General features: G+C 40.4%; 1 protein-coding gene across 1 annotated transcript; it reads right to left on the reverse strand.

Annotated features, from left to right (window-relative positions):
- Nucleotides 1-214: 214 nt before the first annotated feature.
- On the reverse strand, nt 215-8,496 carry pfkfb3 (6-phosphofructo-2-kinase/fructose-2,6-biphosphatase 3). The gene is made up of 14 exons (XM_034163542.1): nt 8,259-8,496; nt 6,401-6,532; nt 6,208-6,301; nt 6,063-6,129; nt 5,866-5,940; nt 5,724-5,780; nt 5,492-5,616; nt 5,188-5,395; nt 4,924-5,070; nt 4,727-4,831; nt 3,841-3,970; nt 3,626-3,753; nt 3,357-3,539; nt 215-958 (listed from the first exon to the last, which is right to left on the reverse strand). Exons 1-14 carry the CDS (start codon nt 8,335-8,337, stop codon nt 905-907), a joined length of 1,584 nt encoding a protein of 527 aa, XP_034019433.1. The 5' UTR covers nt 8,338-8,496; the 3' UTR covers nt 215-904.
- Nucleotides 8,497-9,275: the final 779 nt, after the last annotated feature.

Genomic DNA, 9,275 nt, shown 5'->3' on the forward strand with positions numbered 1-9,275 from the left:
AAAATTTGTTTCATCCAATATTGTCACATGCCCGTTTCTATTATCTGATGCAATTTCATAATATGTGGCCGGTCACAATGAACCTGATAAGCCATGTCCCAGTGACTGTGTGAGTCATGAACTGTGAGTCAGGGCCAAAGTATGCATGCATTCTGTAAATCAGCACCATACATGGGTACGCAAAGACTTCCAACAACATTACAGTGGAATTCAACCACTTATACTTCCTAAATGTGACTTTTATTGGTCCAACAGATGTAAAAATCAACAATACAACATGGAATAAAAGAATGTGCTCTCACTCCAAACACTACATATAAATAAATAAGAGTATAACAGTTCTTACAAAAAAAACATGTTTCAAGTATCTTGGGGAAAACCTTCACCAATCGTGTCTTCCTTTCAAACCAGACAGTAGAAAGAGGAAAGAAAAATCAAACTTTTGTTAAATTGACTGTATGTACACTAACATTTATATTATTAACAGGACGCATTGTAAAAAAAAAAAAAGTTTCTGGTTAGCATATAACAAAATTAAACAAAACCTTTAAATATAAGAAAACTGATGTATGCGGCATTGAACAAAAAAATAAATAAGCTATGTAAAATATACACAGCATGTGGAGTTTCTCAGTCCAATGAGACAGCAAGACCATGAGGTTTATGAAAGAAGTGCTACAGGCACTCTATGGTGGGGCGGGACCTCAGTCACCGTGGTGGGAATGATGCGGTGTGCAAAATAGTAGCAGTACAAAGAGGTCAGTCATATTTCAGAAAATATTTACAGTGAGGTTTAAGGAGTCAGTGCTTCCTTAATGAAGAGTCTGGCTGATGAAGTTATAGATCCTTTTGTTTTTGTAGACAGGTCCTCTGGTCTTTGTGGTCCACTCAGGTCGGTGAAATTTCATTGGCAGGTCAGCAGCACATCACGACAACCGGATGACTTTCCCTTTAAGTTCTGCAACAAGCACATACAGAATTATTTTTTTTTTTAACTGTTATAACATACAATGCATGATTATGCTTAACTCCTGACTAAATAGTACTCCCTCAACAAGAGTAACCTGCCAACTAAAAATTACATTCCCTGCTGGGTTTTTTTTTTTTTTTGGTGGCATGACACATTTAGCGGGTTTCATTAGAGTAGCATGGAGGTCATGTTTCTGTGTCAGTTAATCCTGAGGTGTTTATATGGGAAGGAGACACCCAGCATCATTATTCACGCTTTTTTCAAAGCGCCAGCAAAACTAGCGCACGTGAGAAGAGCCCGTTGGACTTACTTGTCCACCAGCTCACAACTACACTGTACGGCCCATAAAACTAATAACTTCTCTACTGCCTCGGTCACTGTAAGATGGCTATTTTGATGTAAATGCATCATAGTAGCGCAAAACTACAGTTAGTGCTAGCACGCTACTACTAATGCCAAATGTTAAATTCTCATCTTATACCCATGTAGCAATAGTAACACCATCTGTTGCTATTTTGACAAAGCTGTAGTATTTAAGCTAACTTTTAGCACGACAACATTATTGTTACAATGAAATGCAGACTAAACCTTTCAAATATTAACTTGTGCCCATGTCTTAATGATTATTTTGTCTATTAGTGTTGGCCAAATAATGTTAAACTGTATAACAGCACACCACATTTTGAAAGTACTACAGCATTTAAGCTAGCGTTAGCATGTCAACATTACTACTACAATGAAATTTAAAAATTAAAGTCATGACAAAAGTAAATAGTTTCAAACACTTATTCCCCCCGCCCCTCCCTGTCTTAACCATGATGTTACACATTGTTTGATATAAAGATATATTTCAGTCATAATATTTTAGGGATAATTATCAGTATCAGTCTGTCAGGAGTACAAAATTACAGCACAATATAATCCTATCTATTGATAGAGAGGATGTCAAACATTTTGTACAAATCTAAGAGTTGTACACATCCACATCATTATCTTAAAGCTCATGATAGAATGTTTTTTTTCAAATTCTTTTGTACCCATATATTATATATATATAAAATTAAGACGTATTGGTCAAATGTTAAAATAAATAACTTTGTAAGTGCATCTTATTAAACCACAGAACAACATTGTTGTAAAATTAAATTAAAAGGTGAAAAACAGCCAGTCCTTGTCTCAACTGTGACATAATTCATTGGTGCAAAGTCTAAATAAATAAATTTTAAAAAAATGAGAACTGTATATTTATGCTCAAATTTATTCATTTCCCAGAAAAGTTAAAATACTTTGAGAACTCGCCCTGGGTTTGAAGGTGTACCTAAAGTCGAATATGATTTAAGACCACAAACTATCAAGTCTGGTCATAAAACTGCACTTATATTTACCACCTTTGGACCATAACAGCAGACAAATATCGCACTCTAACACCACAGCCTTGGTCTGACTGTAACACGTGTGTGTTTTTGAGGAAGTCTATGCAGTGACAGGAAAAAGAAGCAAGCTGTGAAGCATGGAGGAAGTGTGAGAGAGTTCACTCAAGTACAAATGAAACCTTTGTCTCCCACCCCCCCACCCCCATGCTTCTTTTTTAAATGTCCCTGTTGGCTAATGTCTGGGAAAGACACACATAACAGCTAAGAACAAAATCAGTTCAGAGTTGTTTTGGGTTTACACATTAATACCAGTGGATGAGAATGACAAAAATGTATCCAAACAACTAAAAATGTGTAGTGTGGAAAAGGACAAAGGTGCATTGTGTACTTTTAAAACTTTAATTGGCGTGTGAAGAAAGACTCATGGGAACGGGAGGAACTGTGCAAATAGAGCGCACGTGTGACTGATGTCAAATTAATATGTGGGTACTTACAGGCAGACTTCATCCAGCCAGAGCTGCACGAGCAGAGAGGAAAGGAAACAAGTGAGTGAAATCAAAGGAAACAGGAAGTGTCTCAGTTCCAAGAGAAGCGTTTAGTAATTAGAGGCAAGCGGGAAGATAAAAATATACATGTCGAAATAGTGGTTAAAGATTTGGGTGGATCTCAGAAGACTGAGGTTTCCTGCATTTTGCACCGACTGGACTTACAGCAACGTTGTATTTATGCCCCAACATCCGACAGTCTGATTACAAGCAACTCTCCGTTCACTTCTATCATCGTGATACAAGCTCATCTGTTTCTCATTAGTCCATAAGTTCTTGAACCGTGCTGGCTTACTACAACCATCAAGATTATATGGTCAACAGCGTTCATTTGCAAGATTCTGACTCAAGAACCTGTTCAGTTTTGGTGAGGATCTGGATCCTGACTTTGAGCTTGTTGCATCCCTTCAAAAACCACCAACATCTGAATTGTTGAATACAGGGTGGACTTGTTTAGAAGAAACCCACCTGTCCAGTCAGAGCCAGTGGGATGTGTGTTGGGCTGCAGAGTGAGGCAACGGGAGGGTGCAGCCCCGGGATCGCATCCTCGTCTAGGTCATCAATGCGCGGTTTCTTGATATTTGACTCGGGGCTGGTAAGAGGAGTTATGCTGTTCCTCCTGATCAGTGTACCAGGACCTCTCTTCACCTCCTGCCGCAAACACACGGGTTAACGTACACTACACGTGACGCAGTACAGACTTGGTTCGAAGCGGTCATAATTTAATCTGGTCCTACCTCTGGTCTGTCTCGATGGGTGTTCACCGCGTCCACCATTAGAAAGATCGACTCCACTTTGCACCCATAGGCCACTGGGGTGAGCTTCAGAACTGTGTGGAGTGGACACTTCAGATAGGGCATCTCCTCTGGAACAAGAACACAGACACTTGCTGTGGTTTCACGCTAAATAAATATAACTAAACCAAAGGACTTCTGCATGTTTCACTACCCACCTGCACTCTTGTCGAGGAAATAGGCCAATAGGCAGCGCATCACAGCCTGGTGGCAGATAACCAGCACGTCCCCCATCCGCTCCAGCTCCATGATGACAGGCTCCACCCGCTGGACCAGGTCCTGGTAAGACTGTAGAAGGGACAGAATGCTTACTAAACATTTGTTCCTTTCCAGTCACTGCTGTTTGTTAGTCATACTTCCACCACAGTGGACGTGCCAAACAACCAGGAAGGGCTGCTAAATGTCATGTCTACATCCAACCAGCAGGAGGCAGTAATGTGCCCACACAAAATGTATTGCCATAAAACAGAGGCATGCCCACTTTCTAAGCAGGGATATGTATTAAGAGGACATGTGAATGAAATTCAAGTGTTGGACAGAGTTGAAATAGACAATTATGTCCATAAAATTTAGCAGCATGGAAATTTCACTTGAATAAATCAGTAATTTTGTTATTTTGAACTTGAGACCAGAGTTTGGTACCAAATAAAGAGAAAACACAAAAACATAGTAAAGCTCAAGCCCCAAATGGAGACACACACACACAGCTCCAATAGTCACAGTATGGCCAAATTCAGGAGCAGCTTGAGCTTCAGGTGAAGGAGGGTGACTTGGTTAGCTATGGCGAAGGCACAAACCATAGTAGGGGCTCTGTGAAGCTAAATATTGACTAGTCATAATTTTTAAAGACACAATTTGTATTTTAAACATTGGAATTCTAATTTTGCATTTGCATACAGTGTACGCCAATCAACCTTTGTTTATGCAAACATGTCGCCATATTTTAATCATGAGGGAGGCTGTAACCACGCCCCTGCCGAAGTTGTCCATAAAAGACAGGTGCATTTTGGATTTACACAATATGCATGAGTATGAAGTTTGTACCTCTCCGGCGGGGTAGCGATAATAATATTTATCTTCATCTCTCAAAGCAAACTCCTCTGGAAACTTTTCCTTCATCTCATCGTAGGTCATCTCCTCACATATTCCCTAAGAAAAGTCAGCGTGCACATTAGTGCCAGCAAATTCAGTTAAGCATATTTTTTTTTTCGTAAATTAGTCTCCATTGGAGTGGTGCTTACTGCATCTATCTCGTTGAGAACCTTCCACTGTTCATACGGGACTCTCAGGTGCTCGGCGGTCTGGATGCTGCGGCACAGTTGGCTCGTCCAAACCTTAAGATCTTTTAGCTTCTGCTCCTCCACAAACTGAGCCAGAGCAGCTGAAAACTACAGTGGGAGCAGAAAAAAGTGTCAAGAACACGTTAATCATCTAATCATATTTCATATTTGACATTGAGACCAGCAGTGTGGTTGAAGTCCACACCTTTCTCCAGCTGTTTTTACCTGTCTGCCTCGTGCAGAGAGGCCGGCATCGCCGCCCAGCCGCCCCTCCATGTTATCAGTGCTCTCTCCATGTCGGCACAGGTAGATGGTTCTAGGCTGCACGTGGATGTTCATCAGGTAGTAGACGATTTTACTCTGGATGTGATCCTGGATCCGGTTGACCAGAAACCTGCGTCCCACGTCTATGACCTTTATAAAAGACAGATTCCTAGAGGAGAAGAGGAAATGGAACAAGATTAATTAAATAACACCATAGGGATTTTGGCTCGTCTCCTCTGTAGCGACTACATTAAGGATGGTCCACCTGTCATGTTGATCAGGATCCAGAGGTTGGTAACTGGCTTTGTAGCATTCAATTCTTCTCTGGAAGTCCAACATGGCATCAGTCTTGTTGCAGTCCCGGTAGTCAGGACATGACACCTTCACTTCCTGTAGGATGAAATCACATCCTCAGACAGAAATCGGCTGACGCCATAAAATAAACTGTTTTGCATTCTTGCACTTCAAGGTATGAAAACATCAAGACGGAGACTCACCATGATGTTTGTGGCAATCACGCTCGGATCGTCACACACAGATTCGATGAAAAAGATCTGGACACAAAAACAAGACACATTAAAGTTACCACCTTATGATGAGATGTCACGCGTAGCAATGCCGCAGCACAGTGATACCAACCTTGAAATTGTTCTCTCGGCCAAACGAGAGGATCATCTTGCGCCTTTCCCTTGTCGTGTTTGTGGCATCAAAAACCTGAAGGAAACATGGCAAGACTTTGTAACCGGAATGTTTTATTTTCCATTTCGAGTAACAAAATAAATGCCAAGAAACAGACAAATGTTTATTCAGTCTTCGTGCGATGATGGAAAACTCACCGCAACTTGGCCTCCTTCATCCTTCAGGTAGCACTTGACATCTCTCAAGGCTGCTAAGGCACACTGCCTGAAGAAAGAAAATGGTGCTCATTTTTGCTTAAAGGCTGCAAAAAAGTAACACTGTACTTATGCACCTTGGACTTACTGTCTGATTTTCAGGGCACACTCGTTATCGGGTTTGAAGAAGTCGTAAGAGCTGTAGTTCACTGCCTCCCTGCGGTACTCTCCCACATTAAAGACTGTATAAATACACTGGCATAAATACAATGTCCTCGAACAACAGAGCCACCAACTAATTAAAACCAACTGTACAAACTGCGTGTGGCTGTTTTGTGCACCTTTGGTGGGCATGCCAATCCAGTTGAGGTAGCGGGTGAGTTTTTTGGACATGTAAGTCTTGCCTCGAGCTGGCAGGCCGACCATCACAATGACGGTGGGTGGGTTGGCAAAGTGTGGGGCGCCACTACGTGCTGCAGAGGGAACAAAAGGCAGGAGGCGTCATGACAACACGACAATTACAACTGTGTTTTCTACTTCAAAGTGGTCTCAGTTTACAGTTAGTTGCGGTACATCAACTGAATGAAAATTTATACTTTATCATTCTGCTAAAGTGTTCTCTAGGAAAGCACAATACTCCAAGAGTTAACACGATCAACTACTAGTTTTCTCTGAAAAAGAAAAAACCTATTTTTTGATTACTGACGGGTAACCACCAGGAACTACTGCGTGTCCCCTAACTGGCAGAATTCACCTCATACAGATCATTTTGCAATGGCTTCAGGGGACTGCAGTTACGAAATATACTGGTAGCGATTTCTGGCAATTACGTATTTACACCTTCCGAAAGTTAAACGAACAACAAGGAAACCTAGTCTGAGAGCTGTAAATAATGATAAACAACAAGACGGGCTTGTTTAGGTTTGTTGGCTGTAGTATAAAGCCCCCCAAGTCACCAGTTCAAGACCTCTAATGTCCAGCCTGATATTGCTACTAATCAGTATTATACATTTTGATTCATACTGTGGTGAAATGTTACATTTTTTCCCCCCCTCTTAGTACTATTCAGTGTACTTCCCCCAAAGCTGATTGAACTCTACAATTACTTTTGAAAGATATTTTATTCTGCCGCTTTAAGCGCTCTGTTAACTGCAATTTTAAATAAATAGAAGTTGTTGCTTTCCTAAACAAAAGACCAAGTTACCACACAATTTTGTTAAAATCTGTTCTAATATTTGAGACAGTCTCCAGACAGTAATCACACAGTATCATCATCCTCCTCCTCCCGGAAAAGTAATAATTATAATCTTTAGCATAATCATCAGGTAGTTGGACTGAACTATAAATGCTGCAATTATTTTTGTTGGCTTTGGCTTGTTGCTGTAATAAAATTATGCCAATATTCACTTGCTTTGCAGGTGGTTCTTTATTGTTCTGCTGAAGATATGCATGTCGGTTTTGCAGCAGATTTAAACTAGCAAGGTATGGGACCTGGCACAGGTCAGCCTGGCACTACATTATGAGAGGATCAGGCAGATTTTGCCAAACTTTTCTGGGCATCGCTACAGAGCAGTGGTAGAGTCGCACCATGCGTACGTGCACCGCTCAGACCAATCAGTCCAGCGCACCTAAAACAAGACAAGGCGGGGCTGGCAGAGCGGTAACCCTGGCAACCAGCACCTCTTCAGTGTACGTGCCGTGCGTGACAACTGACCTCTCCAAATTGCGGATTTTTTTTGGGGGGGGGGGGGGGGGGGGGAGAGGGGAAAAAAGAAAAGAGAGAGAGAAAGGGAAAAAAAAAAAAGAGCCCGAGGCATTAAAATCACTAAAATGATCAGTGATAGATTTTATTGGTGAGGTTTTTTTTTTTTGGGGGGGGGGGGGGGGTGGAAGTGGGAGTGAATAATTATATTTACTCATTTAGTTTTATTCTCAGTTTTAGATCAATGGCTGAAAACGCTTGTTACTCTGACAACATTTTAAAATTGTGGTGCGTTTTTGTTTTCATTAAAAGCAAACTTCTGGAGCTTAAAACACCGAGTAAACGCAAACGCATCACACGTAAACCCCCTTCAAAATTCAACATTATTACATTTCCTCTTAACAAGTGCACGTGCCATTACGTCAGCGTGGAAGCCGCATCTCTCCAACCCCTCATCCTCCAATTATAACAATTATAACATTAAACTTGTGTTTTACCTCTCCGGGGCGCCGGCTTATCATCTTTGGTGGGAACCCAGATCTTTTGGATTCTGTTCTGCGTCAGCTCTCTGGGCATTCCTTGGGAACAGAAGATTCGCACGACGATAACCGGGAACCGAGCCGCTTCGATCAGAGAAAGAAGAACAAAAAAAAAAAACCGTCCAAAAGAACCGGTCCTTATTCGAGCAGAAGCCGGTCAGACAGAAATAAATGAAGTCGTTGAACCTGCACACAGCGCAAAGTGTCTGTGTGGCTGCTTCTGCTCTCAGCCGGTATTTAACTCCGCCCGGCGGACCGGGAAGTGACGTGACGAGTGACGAAATCACTGCTGTGGGGGGAAACAGCGCCTCCCTGTGGCCTAGCGAGTATGTACAGTAGTAAACACGTAGAATAATAACTAATTATTATTTGTAATAGTGGGGTTTAATTATATTTATTTAAAAAAATACAATTTAAAAGTGATTTGCAAAATTGGCAATTTATACCAGTGGTTTTATATATATATATATATATATATATATATATATATATATAATAGTCCAAAATAATTAAGGATCATCATTGTGCACAAGGGATTGACTTTAAAATCAAAAGAGGAACAGGTGGTTGTGACAATGCTTGTGACGAAGTTTTGACAGAGTACTTAAGCTGCAGATAAACGTGCAGACATTCACATGTCAGTCTGCTGCTCATCACACCGGGATGTACGTTTGAATGAGATGAGCAAAGTGCTCAGCTGACTAATTGTGCCCTCATTCTGGAGGAATGAAAGAGCAAGTAAAAAATAAATAAATAAATAAATAAATAAATAAAAAACCTTACAAAACAATAAATAAAATAAATAAAATAAAATATTTCTTTCCATTAATATTTTAATAATTATTTTTATTAGAAGATAGTTTGCTTTTAAAATATTAACTTTATTAAAACTTTAATTTTAAAATATTAATCTTTTTATTTTAAAGTTCCTTTTAACTACTAAAGCCATTGAAATCTTTTTTTCACATTCAATTA

The sequence above is a fragment of the Thalassophryne amazonica genome, chromosome 22, assembly GCF_902500255.1.
Source record: "Thalassophryne amazonica chromosome 22, fThaAma1.1, whole genome shotgun sequence".
In the NCBI taxonomy this organism is placed as follows: domain Eukaryota; kingdom Metazoa; phylum Chordata; class Actinopteri; order Batrachoidiformes; family Batrachoididae; genus Thalassophryne; species Thalassophryne amazonica.

What these genes read in the sequence shown, in the direction of transcription:
- pfkfb3 (XM_034163542.1), bottom strand. Translation starts at nt 8,337, where the DNA reads ATGCCCAGAGAGCTGACGCAGAACAGAATCCAAAAGATCTGGGTTCCC. An exon ending in TGTGCCCTGAAAATCAGACA is followed by an intron (nt 6,130 to 6,207) that starts GTAAGTCCAAGG and finishes TTCTTTCTTCAG; the next exon opens with GCAGTGTGCCTTAGCAGCCT. An exon ending in TTCTCAACGAGATAGATGCA is followed by an intron (nt 4,832 to 4,923) that starts GTAAGCACCACT and finishes GACTTTTCTTAG; the next exon opens with GGAATATGTGAGGAGATGAC.